A 15,080-nucleotide genomic window follows, 5' to 3' on the forward strand; every position below is an offset into this window, starting at 1 on the left:
TTTTGACCGGCTAAAGGAGATTAGAGATGATTGATTGGCTATAGAGCATCTCTACGGCCTTTGACCCTGTAGGACTAATCGTTTAGCCCGTTCATACGATGGGTTACAATCTCACAGACGAGATCGCAAGACAAGAACCGAAAGAGTAAGCGCTGACTGTTTGCATGTGGGAGCATCATGAGAATTGGGAGAAGTGCTGTGAGTGCTCGAGCTGTGGCCTAGTCATGCTGCGGCGGGGCGGGGAGACGAACCAAAAGAGGAGGCCCTAAGAACCTTAACCAAGACGGTTCAGCAGCAGCACAGCCTCCCTACCATGGTAGATACGGGGGGCATTGGCACTTTTTGGCACTAAACTGTGACCTGCATCTTCAACACCATTTGCTTTGCCTGCGCCCAGACTTGCCTTTCCTATTCCGCCGCGCTACCTGTCCTACCAAGCTGCTGCTGCGACTTCCTTTCCTTCTCCGATGCCGACCTGATCAGATTGTCATCACTCAGCTTGAACGTCCTCTTATTCCCTCGATTTGTCGCTGCCTTACATTCTATCCGGCCTCATCGTTTCTCGCATCTCTTGTCGTTGAAGCATCGTCCTCCGAGCATCGCGTATCATCCCCTACGCGCCAAATAACCTCCCTTCACTTTTATTCAGCATCCCACCACCGTATTTTACATCGCTAAGCCGCGACTTTCAGCTGGATCTTCCTCCTACCGTTCCCATCCTCCGGTCATTATGAGCGTATGTCAATCATCCCATCCTATCCTCCCTCGGGTTGCCTGAAGCCATCATCACCCCCTGAAACATGCCCATTGAACACCACGAGACGGCATGATCTTCTGTAACCTACTAACAGACGTGCCAGTACAATCAAGGTTACGGCCAACAGGGCGGCCAAGGCTATGGCAACTACAATCCCTATGGACAATCGGGCAACCCATATTCTCAGGGGAGCTACAACGATGGCCAGGGATACAACGATCAGCCAGGTTACAGTGACCGACCACAAGCGCCAGCGCAGCCACAGGGAGGGAACTACTACGCTGATGAAGAGCAGCGAGCTGGCGGATATGGTAAATCCATCTTCTGAGCATCCACATATTGAATCCGGCTGACCCGCCATCCCAAAGAGATGAGAAATATGAACGGAAATGACCCCAACCGAATCCTCAATGAATGCCGAGCTGTCGACCAAGCCATTGACGAGATCGAGGCAGACCTGCAGCGTCTGAAGGGTCTCCAGTCGCGTTACCTTGCTGACACAAACACCTCTGCTCAATCGCCCCTGCGCATCGAAGTCGACCGAACCGGCGAAAACATCATGACCAAGTACAGAGGTCTCGTCAGCCGTGTCAAGAATATCAAGCAACAACCAGAGTCTGGTAACCCACGTAATGCGCCGCAAGTCGGAAAGGTTGATCGAAGATTGAAAACTGCCATCAACCAGTACCAACAGGTCGAGCGGGAGTTCCGAAAGGCATCGCAAGAGCAGATGGCGAGACAATACCGAATCGTTCGCCCCGACGCCTCGGATGCTGAAGTGCGTGAAGCTGTGGAGGATCCAAACAATCAACAAATCTTCAGCTCTGCTTTGATTCAGAGCGATCGCCGTGGCGAGGCACAGACCGTCGCACGAAACGTTTCTCAGCGCCACGAAGATATCCAGAAGATCGAACGGCAGATGATCGAGCTCGCCCAGCTCTTCCAAGATCTCGAGGCTTTAGTCGTGCAACAAGAACCCGCTGTTACGCAGATTGAGCAACGCGGAGAAGAAGTCACAGAGCACGTCGCAAAAGCAAACACCGAACTCGATGGGGCCGTCAAGAAGGCGAGAGCTGCTAGAAGGAAGAAGTGGATGTGCTTGGGCATTGCCGGTCAGTATTCGCTCTGTCGAAACCCCGAAATCGTACTAATTTATATTCAGTACTTATCGTCATTATCATCATTGTCGTGGTTGTCGTTGTGGTGGAGGTTACGAAGAAATAGGGGCGCCGCGATAACTCGAACAACAGCCACACCACCACAAGCTCACATGCCCAACTCCTTCCCTCCGGGTTATGGCGACGATCTTATGTCTTACCTACGGATTATGATGCTCATCCTGTGGTCAAGGCAGATTTTCTTCTACTGCGCAGTTTGCATATGAGAAGGCAGCCTTGTGGAAGGGGGGAAATGCCCTCAAATCATCCGTTTGAGATGTTTTCTCTGGGAGAGCCTTGATGGCCTTCAGTGCTTGCTACCTGTGCGCAATACCGAGGAGGGACCAGAGAAAGGCGGTCGAAATGCAGAGCAGAGGAAAGTTTCGTATGTTCAGAAAAGCCGGCGCAAAGCGTTACTGTTCTTTTTGTGTTTTCTATTGTTGGACTTCATTGGGAACGTTTGTACAGCACAACTTAGACAAATTACTTAATAAGGCCCATGGCTTTGGAAGCCTAACAGTGCTCAGAGAGAGGGCGTGAAAGAGAATATCCCAGACCTCAATTGTTCTCTGATCTGATGGACTCCGCACATCTCAAGTACCATTCACCACCTAGCCAGCACGCTTATCTGGCGATCGCACATACTATGTCTTGGGAAAGACCGCGGCTACATTCAAATCTCAAAGGATTGGGCTTGAAACCTCGGTAGAACGAGTCTGAGCCAAGATAATCCCTTCCCATGTCAGGGGCGAAGGAGGTCCAAGTCAATAAGACTCTAAGGCGGCGTTTGCATCTTTCCCACCCTCCCGCCTGTGCGTGTTTCCTGCAGTTGTGTCGCCTCACACGAAGCTGAAATGGTCAGGACGGTGGAGAAGACTTAGCCTTGAGTCTCTTTTCCTCCTCGGGCGTCTTGGTGCGTAGTTGCAGCGCGTGGATCCCGCCTTGTTGTTCCATTTCGTCTTTGAGAAGGGCGTAGACCATGCGGTGCCGTGCGGGTTGGGGTTTGGACTGGAAGGAGGGGGATGTTATTTCGACGCTGGAGTTTGTCAGTGAGTGAGTGAATATGGGTGGGAAAATGGGGGGCGTAGGGAAGGCGTAGTGAGGAGAGGAGACAGGAACGGGAAGAGACGGTTGAGCGTGTGGATGGTCGACGAGAGCGAGGGGCGATAGAGTGGAACAGGGGGGCCGTGGGTATGAGAGTTGTATGATGTTTTGAGGCATCCTGTAGTTCGCGGGTGTCGTTGAGCCTGGGGATATTCGGATTCGACGGGCAAAGATGCGTAGTGTTTGATGATTTGTTGATTGGATTGCTGGTGCCGTGGTCGATGTCATTCAAGCATAGCCTTTGATTTTATTTTTTTTGTTCGGCGTGACCCCCAGGACGGGTCCTACGGTAAGAACTCAGACGGGTTGATTGTTCACCATTATAGCCATGATCGCTGTGGCGCTGGCTGACTGTTGTCTTTGGTGCTAGATATGGTAGATAGGGACCTTGACTTTGCTGCGAGAGGCGGTCGAAGGAGAAGGAAGCGCATCGTGTGTTCTGAGGCAAAGCGTGGCTGCGAAAGCGACTTTTCATCGGACTTACTAGAAATGCGTCTCCTTGGAGGTACTTCCAGCCATGGCCTTGTGGTGTGAATGCAGATGTGAATCATTCCGGATGCTGAGCAGGGTCGGGTTCAATGCTTCGGTTACCTGTGTATGTGGGAAAATAAGTTAGCAGGCTCGTCGTAGGTGGATTGCGCTCTGGTGAGTGTGTAGTGGAAGACGAAGAGCAGAAACAGAAATGCAGTAGCAGAGGTAGCTCTTCATGGTCTTCAAGCAGCTCGTCTTTCGGAGGTACAAAGTGGACGTGCGGGCATGATTGTCGACTAGGCCAAAGCATAGCCTGGAATGGAAGGCCACCTCTGGAATGGGCAAAGTGCTATTATATAGCGACGATGTATGGCGTTCCAGACAAGGGTATGACATGGATGGGCCCAAAGAAGGAGACCAAACAGTGGCAGTCGCATTGTATAGACAGGCGAGGATAGAGGTAGAACCTTACCTTCCGGCGGATTGTGTCCTCCATCGGCGTACTGGATGTGCTGGCCATTCTGGATCGCAACGTGGAGCGCCAGATAGAGCCGCGTGAAGTCAAGAAAGGTCTCATTGGGACATTGTGGTTGCAGCTCGCACAATGAAGGGAAACGTCGTGTTTGACGGCATCAACAGGTTTGACATAGATATTGACTACTACCTTAGATAGCCAACAGATAGCTTGCCAGTTACGGCGGGTCGGCAAGCACGTAATGGTAATTTTACGGCGAGGTGTTTATGTCGATTGGGATCCTCCATCAAAGAGCTCAGGCAGGGCAGCAAGCGTTGTAAAGGTGACCTGCCCGCATGAATTCGTACTACATATACTACATTGGCGATTTCCCTGGCCTGTTGGCATACTAATGGCGGTAAGGATCATTTCCATTCACTTCCGAAGCAATATGTCCTTCATATGCCACGAGACTTGGGAGACCAAGGAGACCTATCCTGCCATCGGCAGAGCTTCTTGTGCTGTCTTCGCAATTGCTCACTATTGTTGCTTCACCTGCAACCCTGCAACCCTGCTTCAGATAATATATGAGTATGGACAGGCTTGTACAAGAACATCGGCACATGTATACTCCATCGAGGGTGATGCCGACACCGACAACGAGCGAGTCCAGCTCGGGATCAGCGCTTCTGATTGATGCACTTCCTGGGAAGGCCTATTTCCGAAACACTCGAACATCATACGCGTAATCTCAGATCATAAAGAGAGACATCTCCCAGAGCTCATAGCACACGTCTACTGTTCGTCTTATCACCGAGAAGCTCGCCTTTCGCTCTTCGGCTCCAACACTCTGCGATCGATCCGGTTTCGGATGTGATGGGGTTAAACTGGGAAATCTAATCTGATAAATAAGCAGGCGAATCCTGCGGAAGTTGTTCCGTCGGCCTGTCTTTTCATAAACTCCTGGGTTGCCCATTTCGCCCAGGGCTGGCCGTCCCTGTTTCCTTGAAGCAGGCTACGATTGAGAAAGCTTACCCAACAACAATCTTGAGCAATCTCCAAAAAAGTAACCTCCCGGACAACCTCTATGATCACAAGCATGGTCAAGAATGTCATCGTCGTTGGTGGTTCCTACGTTGGACGAGTAGGCATGCTCAATACCATGTTATGGAATCCATCCAGCTGATAATTATACGCCAGGCTACAGCACAGGAACTCGCCAAGGTAGTACCTGCGTCGCACAGGGTAAGCAGGCTGTGGATGTATGTGTCGAGCATTTCTTAGGCGTGCTAATGAATTTAAGGTCTTGCTCATCGAGCCTCATAGCCATTTTCACCACCTCTTCACTTTCGTAAGTGGTACCGAGGCTAGCCCAGTGGCGTTCCAATCTTCAACACTGTGCTAATGTGCGAATTAGCCCCGGTTTGCTGTTGTGCCTGGTCATGAACACAAAGCATTTGTCCCATACACTGGCATTTTCTCATCCGTGCCCAGATCAGCTTCACATGCTGTCATTCAGGCACGAGTTCTCTCGCTACAGCCTCACGAAGTGAAGCTCGACCGTGAATGGGAAGGATCAAGCCAAATTCCCTTTGACTATCTGACTGTTGCAACCGGCACCCTGCTTTCACAGCCGGCAGCGATGAAGAAGGATGACAAACAGTCCTCAGTAAGCTACTTGAGGCAGCACCAAAACGATGTCGAGCGAGCAAAGTCCATACTCATCGTCGGAGGTGGAGCCGTTGGGGTGCAGATGGCGACGGATCTGAAAGAGTATTATCCAGACAAGAACATCACGGTGGTGCATTCGCGGGTCCACCTCATGCCTCAATATCACCACAAATTCCATGGGCTTGTCAAGAAAAGGTTTGATGAACTGGGTGTCAAGCTCATTACCGGCGCTCGTGTTAAGATCCCGCCCGGCGGCTTTCCCACCAATAGCTCTCCATTCGACGTCGAGCTCACCAGCGGGCAGAAAGTTTCCACAGACTTCGTGATTCTGGCAACCGGGCAGAGCCCTAACAATACTCTGGTCAGAGATCTGGACCCTGATTTTCCGAACGCAGTCATCAACCCAGACAATGGGTATATTCGCGTGCGGCCAACTTTGCAGTTTCTCGATGAGAAATATCCTCATCTCTTCGCAGTTGGCGATATCGCCGACACTGGTGCACATAAGGCTGCACGGCCAGGAGTCGCGCAAGCAGCCGTTGTTGCCAAAAATATTCAGTCATTGTTGGAAGGGCGGGAGGCAGAAGAGAAGTACATACCTGGTCCTGCCGGAATTCATCTGTCGTTGGGCATGGTAAGTGGGAAGCCACAAGGAGCGCGAGACAAACGAGTTGACAATATCATACAGAAGCACAACGTGATCTTCAGGAACCCGAACAAGGCGGAAGGCGAGACGGAGCCGACGGTCATGCCCAAGACCGAGTAAGTGGTGCATTCTGTTTGTGCATTGTGACGAAAACTAATATCAGTGAAAGTGGCCAAGAGGATATGGGGGTGGAAGGCTTCTGGAAGAGGCTAGGAGTCGAGGTCAACAATCTTCAGCAATACCACTTGTAAAAGGGATATGTCTCGGCTCCTGGACACGACGGGCCGCCAATGCCTGTGAAGGGACACTAAGACCGTCAAGTCGAGGCAACTTGCGCCTTATCGCCAGCTCATCTCTCCTTTTGATTCCTGGAACGCTCGGGGTCGGCAAGAGCATCGGCATTCCACCTTGGGTCTTTGCTTTCATTGACTGGTGCCCAGCCTAACTGGATCTACCCTCGGTTAGGAGAGGCATTCAATCCGACATTGTAGTGGACCTTACCTGCATGGTCTTCTGGTCCCAGTCCTTGGTGAAGCTCTGGATCTTCCCATCTTCGACCTCGAAAATGGCTGCCGCAGCCCACCTGGCATGTTTATTGGATGCTGGAATTCCCTTGTATGGCTTGCCGCAGTGGCTACCTTCTGCCGTATATCTGAGCAGGACATGGCCATTCTTTGCGAAAACCTGGTCGAACCGGATGATGTGGAGGTCGGATACGCTTGCCATTACGACCGAGTGCGATGTCGCATAGTCCATTGGCGTTTGACATCCTGGAAAAGTGGCCGGAGCCCAGAACCAGCTATCATCACGACATAGATGGCGGACGGAGTCTCCACCTTTGTTCTCGGTTGGAGAATACGCGATTGCCATGTACTTTTTGCAGACATCGATGTTGCGCTGGTAAAGAGGACTGTCAGTCAAAGTGAACTCCAAGGGCTTAGCCATCAATAATTCTGGCAGATCGATTCGGGAGAGGAGCATGCTGCACGAACCTCTTCCTCCGGAGTCTGCTCCGTGGTAATGACTGCAGGAGGGTATTCGCGAGAGCCCATGATGGCGGTGGGTGCTTTTCCTCTTGATAGGATGTCTAGTATCGACAATGCTCAAGACCCAGTTGGAGAATGAAATATCCATGTTGCTTCACTGATATCATACTTGCCCTTGGTGTACGTCATGCCCTTACGAGGAGAGGGGGAACGCTTCCACGACCATGTGCACTTGCACCATTTGCACGAGGGATATATGTCCCTGCAGAGCTGCTTCATTGCCTCCACAATACAACGTTGACCATGCCTACCTTCACTAATGCCATCAGTCGTTAACGGAATGAGGCAGTGTTAGAGATTAGACAGGTTCTTCCACTTGCTGCTGGCTATCTGTCGTCGGGTTGAAAGCGTTGAATCATGGGTATCTCAAACACCTACCTACTATTACCCCTGATTGACATATAAGTCGCGTTGTTCAATGGAATTTCCATTGTCCATCAGACTATTCGATGGGAAACATCCAGACTCCCCATTCAACTATTGAGCCCACGTGCAACTCGACTGTGTCTGAGGGGAAGTCGTGACATTGCAGCATTACACTGAGGTTTCCGTCCAAAGGCCGACCAAATTCTGATATCCTGAACATCGAAAAAGGCAGAAAGAGTGCAGACAAGGAGTCTATCACCTCAGTGACCATGCTTAGTAAGTTACGTCATTGTTCATCGCCAAGTCGAGGTGCCTCATCTCATGCTGTACCGTATTGCGCGGCCTGGCGGCAACCGACAGACACCAAGGATAGCAGCGAGCCTCATGACAATCCATTTTTCTCCAGCTGCTTTACTCTGCCTCTGAAGACGTTGGCTCTTGTTCCAAATAACGTCACTACAAGCCATGTCGGATTCTGGGTTGGCTGCACGCCTGGCCCGTTTCAAGCCCTTTCCGACGTCAAAACACAAGGTTGACGATGAAGATACTGGTGATGAAATCGACTCGTCCACCGTTGCGGGAGGTGGCCATGCGGCTCGAGAAAGTGACATTACGAGAAGTCAATTAAGGGTCAGCCATGCTTTGAGGTCATTCCTGGTCCATCAGGGCGTTCTCTCCGAAGAAGATGCCGGCGCACACGATCCAGCAAGCACACCTGGGCCCCTATACGATCTCATTGAGAAACCGCATATCAATGTCCCACCCTCCGTTACTGATAGAAGTCATGCTCTTCCAGAGTACTTCATAAGTTCCAGCCACAACACTTACCTGCTGGCACATCAACTCTATGGGCAGGCTTCCGCCACGGCTTACGAGACAGCACTGAATGCCGGGGCCCGTTGCGTCGAGATAGACGCCTGGGACGACGAGGACCATCCAGAGGAGCCCAAGGTCACCCATGGTTACACTTTGACCTCTCATATTCCATTCCGCTCTGTTTGTGAGACTATGCGCGATTTTGTCGACAGAGAAGCAGCACAAGCTGCCAGCAACTCCGAGATTCGACCTGCACCAATTTTCTTGTCACTTGAAAACCACTGTAACGCTCAAGGTCAACAGCGTCTGGTTGATATTATGACAGTAGTGTGGGGTGACCGCCTCCTCAGCAAACACGTTCGGGAGAAAGGCCATCAAGAGCAACAGGGTACTGGCGAGCATGTGACTCTCGAAGAACTTTTGGCCAAAATCGTTGTCATTGTGGAATATCACTACCCAGATGAACCCAGTGATAGTGACGATGACCCCAGCTCAAGCAGTGAAGATGAAGCGGAAGATGAGAGACGAGCCCGAGAGATCTACAATGAAACCAAGAAGTCCGCTCCTCCTACTGCTATCATTCCTGAACTTGCCGAGCTAGGAGTCTACGCCCAGTCAGTTAAGCCCCAGAACACCTCCTGGTTCAGCGAAGTCGGACTCAAAGAGCCTCACCATCATCTTATCAACGTATCCGAGACCGGACTCAGCGCTCACATGCCGGCGGAGAGTGACAAGATTGCTCGACATAACGCTCAACATCTGATGCGCGTATACCCGAAGGGCACGCGCATCTCATCCAAGAACCTCAACCCTGTCCCTTTCTGGGCGCTGGGTGCTCAGATATGTGCTCTCAACTGGCAGACATTCGCGGCTCCACTGCAACTCAATGAAGCTCTCTTCAGCGGCTCGGATGGCTACGTCTTGAAGCCTGCTGCTCTCCGCAGTGGTGGCAGCGGAAAGCTCAATACTGGGAAAAAGAAGAGACTACGTCTTCACGTTGCCGGTGCTTCCGATGTTCCAATTCCGCTAGGCCGTGAAGCCACCGATATCAAACCCTACCTAACATGCACACTGGTCCACCCTGATGATGTCGACAACGAGCCAACGAAGCGCAAGACAGCACACTACAAGCAACATAAACTCGGCTTTTTCCATTCTGGGGAGAACCCGCCGGCAAAGGATCCAGTCTGGGACGAAACACTCGAGTGGCAGTATGAGGACAATGAGATGGTCTTTCTTCGAATGCTGATCAAGAGTGACGATAGCTTTGCCAGAAACCCCAAGCTGGCGGTCGCTGCGGTAAGGCTGCTGTATGTGGCTCCTGGATGGAATTTCATCAGGTTTCTGGGATTGGCAGGGGCAGAAACAAGCTGCTCGTTGCTTGTGAAATTTGACATCGAGGACGCTTGATGATGAAAAGAGACCAGAATACTCCGTACTGAAAGTGTCTCCTACCACAAATTAAAGCGGCGTGATGCTCTCAGTTTTCGACGTCACCAGTAAAGCTCTCGATGTTTTGTTTGTGGAGGTCAAAAATGACCCTCTCGAACCCCAGATCGAAAAGCCCGCAACTGTGGTGATGTTCTTGTCTTGCTTCTAGATCTAACAGCACAGGGTCCGCATCGATCTTGTCCAAAAGGTGAGACTAGGTCAAACCACCTCGTTGAACAATGTTCCGTCAGGCATGCGTGCTGTTATCCTGGCCTCTCAATACATGAGCCTCCTCTCCCGCACCCTCATAACCTCGACAGCAGCTGGAGCTCGAAGTCGGAGCTCGTCCTTTCGTTTCCGCGCATCTAGCCTCACCTTCGCCGTTCGAATGGCATCCACGCTCCCGTCGACGCCCATCTTCGAGGCCATTGCACGGCACGACCCCAAAAGTCCAGCAATTGTCCACAGCGACTCCGACCGCACATTCAGCTACGGCAGCCTGCTCCACGATGTTGCAGCCGCGAAAGATACTTTGAGCGCCCTAGTCAAGGGGAAACCACTCTCCGGCGAGAGAATAGCTTTTCTCGCCGAGAACGGGTATGACTATGTAGGTGCGGGCGCGCCGCCCTCTATTGTCGCCAGCAAACTAATGCCGCGACAGTAACATTCCTTTCGATCCTCTCGCACGACGCTATCGCCCTGCCTCTCGCCCCTACGCACCCGAATTCCGAGCTCCGCTATATCCTCGAGAACAGCGAAGCCGCGCTATTCCTCTCGACGCAGAAGTTTCAAGGCAAAGCTCAAGAGGTGGTCAAAGAAGGTCTAAATTACACACCGCAGTTTGAAGTCCTGAGCAAAATCGAAACGGGCGCTGTATCGGCTGAGAATGTCCGCTTCAATTCTTCCGCTCCAACCAACAATGGCGGCTTCATGCTCTACACGTCGGGCACGACGAACCGGCCCAAGGGTGTCGTATTGACCATACCAACCATGACCGCACAAGCCCGCTCTCTGATCGAAGCGTGGAAATACACGCCTTCAGACCTGCTGTTGCACGTTCTCCCCCTGCACCACATCCACGGCACGATCAACGCGCTGTTCACGCCTCTCATGGCCGGAGCGGCCGTCGAGTTCGCATACCCCTTCAACGCGGATACCGTTTGGAAGCGTCTAGCGCTGCCGTTCCTCCCACACTCCCCACCAACGAAGAGGCCCATCACATTCCTCACCGTTGTGCCAACGATATATAATAGATTGCTTGCAAGCCATTCGACGTTGTCCTCAGAAATGCAAGAAGCCACACGTACGGCCATCACTCCGCAATACATGAGGCTGAATATCTCGGGGTCCGCGGCGCTGCCGACGCCGACGAAGCAGGCGTGGACGGAGCTCAGTTCGGGGAATGTCCTACTTGAGCGGTACGGTATGACGGAAGTCGGCATGGCGCTGTCATGCGGTTTGGCGTTTGAGGACCGCGTGGATGGAAGCGTCGGCTGGCCATTGCCTAGTGTCGAGGTCAGACTTGTGGATACCGAGACCGGCGAGGTGGTTCCTCCTAATGAAGAAGTGGGCAAAGACGGCAAGTTGCGCGAGGGAGAAATCCAGCTTCGTGGACCGACGATATTTAAGGAGTATTTCCGCAACCCGAAGGCTACGGCCGAGGAATTTGTCGAAAGCGACGACAATGGCGGGAAGTGGTTCAAGACTGGCGACGTGGCTGTCCGGCAGAGTGTTCCGGGGACAGGCCAAAGTGAGCAAGAGTCGGCGAAAGGACCAATGTATTTCATACGCGGCCGGAAGAGCGTCGACATCATCAAGACGGGCGGCGAGAAGGTGTCCGCTCTGGAGATCGAGCGCGAATTACTCTCACTGCCCGAGATCTCGGAAGCGGCTGTCGTCGGTCTCCCGTCGGAGCAGTGGGGCCAGAAAGTCGCAGCGGTGGTGGTTCTGGCTCCTGCTGGACTGACGGGTGGCAGAGGCGGGAAGCAGTGGGGAGTCATGGACATGAGGAGGGCACTGAAGGACAAATTGGCCAACTACAAGATCCCGCAGGAGTTGAAGGTTGTGGAGTCGATACCACGGAATGCGATGGGGAAAATCAACAAGAAGACGTTGATCAAGGATGTGTTTGGGCAGAAACCCCTATAATGTCTGGGAAGAGCATCTGTACCAACAGGATCGTTGTCAGGAGAAGGTCTGACATGGGTTAGACAAAAGCCAGGATCATGACTGCTTCTAGTTCACATCTATTTTGCTGGTGGTCCCAAAGTGTTTGCAGTCAGGACCAACGCATGCTTTCCCGCATGATCTTAATTGCCAAGCTACCGTACACAGCCTTGTTCCCAATGTCCAAGGAGACTTCAAGTTCGTGATCAAGACAGTTCGCTCCAAGCATGCGGAGGGACATTCTTTGTCCTTTTTGTACGTCTGGTCCAGCTATACAGCGTATCATACATCCCGCTTTTTTTTACAGCATATAACGATAATCGGGAGACATGTCGCCTAGTTCGGTCTTTTCGTACTCGGTCAAGCCGACATCTTGACTTTTCGCGCGGCTTCTATTCTGGGAAACGCAAGCGAGGAAATAGCATATGCAGCTCACTGCGCTCAAGCAGATGAACGAGATGCAGATGCTGTAACCTTTGTGGAAGAAGGTTTTGGCGTCCGTTGCCGCGAAACTGTAACTGGCAATGATTCCGCCAATCTGTGGGATTACCGTCAAAATCAGGAACCAAGGAGAGTCTCCGAAAGAAATGCCTCCGAAGAGGGTAGGTAAGGGACTTACATTTCCAGCTCCAATCTGCCAGGCGGATCCGACACTCCTCCTGTGATGGCCACCTAGGTTCATCGTGAACCAACACACAATGATAGGCATAGCAGAGTACGTTCCCGAGGTGATCAAGAACAGCGCCGCATACTCGGTGTGGGCGTCGTGATGGACGTTCATCAAGATGGCGAACCCAGTGATGGCGATGCAGATGGGGATCATCGCAAAGAGGAAGCGGTGGCGGAGTCGATCGGACAAGATGGCTACCAACATGCTAAAACCGAAAGCGCAAGCCCACGGTGGGACCGAGTGCAGTTGAGTCTGAATGTTGCCGTACCCGTAGGACTTGATGATCGTCGGGGCAAAGTAAGCATAGCCATAAGCTAGAAAGAAGAAAAAGAGGGGTTAGTGGTGGTATTTCAGGATGGGCGCATGAGGCTGCCTGAGACGACTCACCAGGAACAATGAGGCCGAAATACATCAACCAGCCAAAGATGAATTTGTAGTCCTTGAAGCAATTGACCACGTCTTTGAAAGTGATTCGTCGATCAATGGCGGACTTGCCCTGGTCAGCTCGGAGCCTCGCCTTGAGGTACTCGCGCTCGGCCTCGCTCAACCATTTCGCGTCTTCTGGGAAGTCGCTAATGATGAACCACCAGACAAACGAAACCGCACAGGTGAGAACGCCCTCAAGGATGAACACCCATCTCCACCCGAGGTAGCCTCTGAGGCCGTTCATCTTGCCGATGGCCGAGGCCAAGAGACCGCCAAAGGCACCTGCGAGAGTAGTGCTAGCAAAGAAGAAGGTATACCTCTTCTGAGCTTCGTGGCGCTTGTACCACATGCTAATCACATAGAAGGATCCTAGCGCAATCGTTAACATCATGAAGACATTGTGATGGAAGGTGTGAATTACCTGGAAACATGCCTGCCTCGAAGAGACCGAGGAAGAATCGAGTGGTAAGGAATCCTCCATACCCTTGGACAAGCCCCTGGCAGATTGTGGTCAGGCCGAACATGAACATGCAGGCCGAAAGCCAGACATGGGGCTTGAGGCGCTTCAAGTGCGAGTGAGCTAAAGACGCATAGCCAAACAAGGCAAGACCCAGACCAAAGCCAAGATGGTAAAAATGGACGGTGAATTTTCTGAAAAAGCTATTAATTTAGCTGTGCTACCAGCACTTATGCTAGGAAACTAAGCTCCCTCGGAGAGCTTGCTGCTCTGATGGTTAGGTACGAAGCAGTCCGCAAGCTTTGCTTATCGCCGTCGCATGTCGATATTCTCTCGTTGCCACAATGACCAGAGGTCATTTTCATCGTACGAAGACCACGTTGAAGCTATTTACTGATATTTTTACCATTGCGGAGGTATGTCTTGACAAGCTTGGTGCTGTTCTTCGCGCGTGCACTGCAGATCGGGCAGGGGCACGGCCATTTCTTATCACGTCGTTTGATCTCCTCGAACGAGCCATCTTCCTCACGACGATAGCTACCGTTGAGGCAGAGGACAAAGCCGACTTTGTTAGCAGGAACATTTTCACCAACGCTTCGGTCACTGGCGTCGATGATCGGGCCAGGGTCAGCCATTGGGTCAGAAGCCTGCTTTTCCTACATGAACCGTTAGAACACAATACTTCACTAGACATAATAGAAACATACATAGGTAGCAATTATCTGTGCAAGCCGTGTACCAGCTCGAGTGGCATTCTCGTCGATTTGGTCGGTGAAGGCTTTGAGCTTGTGACCTGCCTTCAAGCGCCTCTCCAGCTCCTTTTTGATGTCTGGATGTACTTCCACATTCTCCTCGACGTCCCAATACACGCGACATTGCTCTACCAGGGCCTGGACTTCTTCATCATCGAGGTCGACGTCCTCAAGATCGGAGTCGTCGACAACATTCTCGGTAGGATCGTTGTAGGGATAGTACGCCGCGTCACCCATCTGGACTCTTTGTCAGTAGCTAGGTACATTGAAATGACCCTTGGCCATTCTTCCAGGATACACATACTGCCTGCTGGGCTCTTTTGCCTTTTGGCTGCACGACCTTGCCTCCAATACTTTTACCAACACCGGTAAAGTTGGACTTTTTGCCGCCGGGCGCCATGACGGTACGGCTTTGTGAAAGAATCAGGGTTGAAATTGATTACACATTGAGTAGAGTAGTATGTATTGATGAGCTGTACAAACGTGAAAGGTTCTAGGCTGGAAGGAGAGAGCGGAAAAAGTGCGCGTGAGAGATGAAGAAAGTGAAGTGAAGTAGAAATGATTTCAAATTCATTACAACTGAGGCCATCCTGCATCTGAGACCTCTTCACTTTCCTTTCGAGACCTACATACCCTTTAACTTGGCCAGACTCATCGTTTCACTCTTCTTACATTCTTCTTCTCCGGAAT

The 15,080-nt window shown here is 51.8% G+C and overlaps 7 protein-coding genes across 7 annotated transcripts; 4 read left to right on the forward strand and 3 right to left on the reverse strand.

Annotated features, from left to right (window-relative positions):
* The first annotated feature begins 366 nt into the window (after positions 1 to 366).
* On the forward strand, positions 367 to 2,520 carry PV05_01858 (uncharacterized protein). Its single transcript, XM_013466906.1, has 4 exons — positions 367 to 736; positions 861 to 1,068; positions 1,126 to 1,869; positions 1,920 to 2,520. Exons 1-4 carry the CDS (start codon positions 731 to 733, stop codon positions 1,979 to 1,981), a joined length of 1,020 nt encoding a protein of 339 aa, XP_013322360.1. The 5' UTR covers positions 367 to 730; the 3' UTR covers positions 1,982 to 2,520.
* On the reverse strand, positions 2,333 to 4,120 carry PV05_01859 (uncharacterized protein). Its single transcript, XM_013466907.1, has 3 exons — positions 3,962 to 4,120; positions 3,503 to 3,609; positions 2,333 to 2,950 (listed from the first exon to the last, which is right to left on the reverse strand). Exons 1-3 carry the CDS (start codon positions 4,064 to 4,066, stop codon positions 2,773 to 2,775), a joined length of 390 nt encoding a protein of 129 aa, XP_013322361.1. The 5' UTR covers positions 4,067 to 4,120; the 3' UTR covers positions 2,333 to 2,772.
* A 773-nt stretch (positions 4,121 to 4,893) lies between these two features.
* PV05_01860 (uncharacterized protein) lies at positions 4,894 to 7,420 on the forward strand. The gene is made up of 6 exons (XM_013466908.1): positions 4,894 to 5,087; positions 5,144 to 5,188; positions 5,247 to 5,294; positions 5,361 to 6,248; positions 6,303 to 6,376; positions 6,430 to 7,420. The coding sequence occupies exons 1-6, from the start codon at positions 5,031 to 5,033 to the stop codon at positions 6,509 to 6,511; spliced, it is 1,194 nt and encodes a 397-aa protein (XP_013322362.1). The 5' UTR covers positions 4,894 to 5,030; the 3' UTR covers positions 6,512 to 7,420.
* On the reverse strand, positions 6,610 to 7,241 carry PV05_01861 (uncharacterized protein; the record flags this gene model as incomplete). Its single annotated transcript, XM_013466909.1, has 2 exons — positions 6,610 to 6,711; positions 6,762 to 7,241. 2 exons carry the CDS (start codon positions 7,239 to 7,241, stop codon positions 6,610 to 6,612), a joined length of 582 nt encoding a protein of 193 aa, XP_013322363.1.
* Positions 7,421 to 8,019: 599 nt separating the features above from the next.
* On the forward strand, positions 8,020 to 9,898 carry PV05_01862 (uncharacterized protein; the record flags this gene model as incomplete). The annotated part of the gene is made up of 1 exon (XM_013466910.1): positions 8,020 to 9,898. Exon 1 carries the CDS (start codon positions 8,138 to 8,140, stop codon positions 9,896 to 9,898), a length of 1,761 nt encoding a protein of 586 aa, XP_013322364.1. The 5' UTR covers positions 8,020 to 8,137.
* Positions 9,899 to 10,849: 951 nt separating this feature from the next.
* Positions 10,850 to 12,067, forward strand: PV05_01863 (uncharacterized protein; the record flags this gene model as incomplete). The annotated part of the gene is made up of 1 exon (XM_013466911.1): positions 10,850 to 12,067. The coding sequence occupies one exon, from the start codon at positions 10,850 to 10,852 to the stop codon at positions 12,065 to 12,067; it is 1,218 nt and encodes a 405-aa protein (XP_013322365.1).
* A 213-nt stretch (positions 12,068 to 12,280) lies between these two features.
* Positions 12,281 to 14,825, reverse strand: PV05_01864 (uncharacterized protein). Its single transcript, XM_013466912.1, has 7 exons — positions 14,695 to 14,825; positions 14,346 to 14,627; positions 14,045 to 14,294; positions 13,603 to 13,761; positions 13,143 to 13,550; positions 12,705 to 13,069; positions 12,281 to 12,623 (listed from the first exon to the last, which is right to left on the reverse strand). Exons 1-7 carry the CDS (start codon positions 14,788 to 14,790, stop codon positions 12,387 to 12,389), a joined length of 1,797 nt encoding a protein of 598 aa, XP_013322366.1. The 5' UTR covers positions 14,791 to 14,825; the 3' UTR covers positions 12,281 to 12,386.
* Positions 14,826 to 15,080: the final 255 nt, after the last annotated feature.

The sequence above is a fragment of the Exophiala xenobiotica genome (genome assembly GCF_000835505.1).
Source record: "Exophiala xenobiotica strain CBS 118157 unplaced genomic scaffold supercont1.1, whole genome shotgun sequence".
Lineage (NCBI taxonomy): Eukaryota > Fungi > Ascomycota > Eurotiomycetes > Chaetothyriales > Herpotrichiellaceae > Exophiala > Exophiala xenobiotica.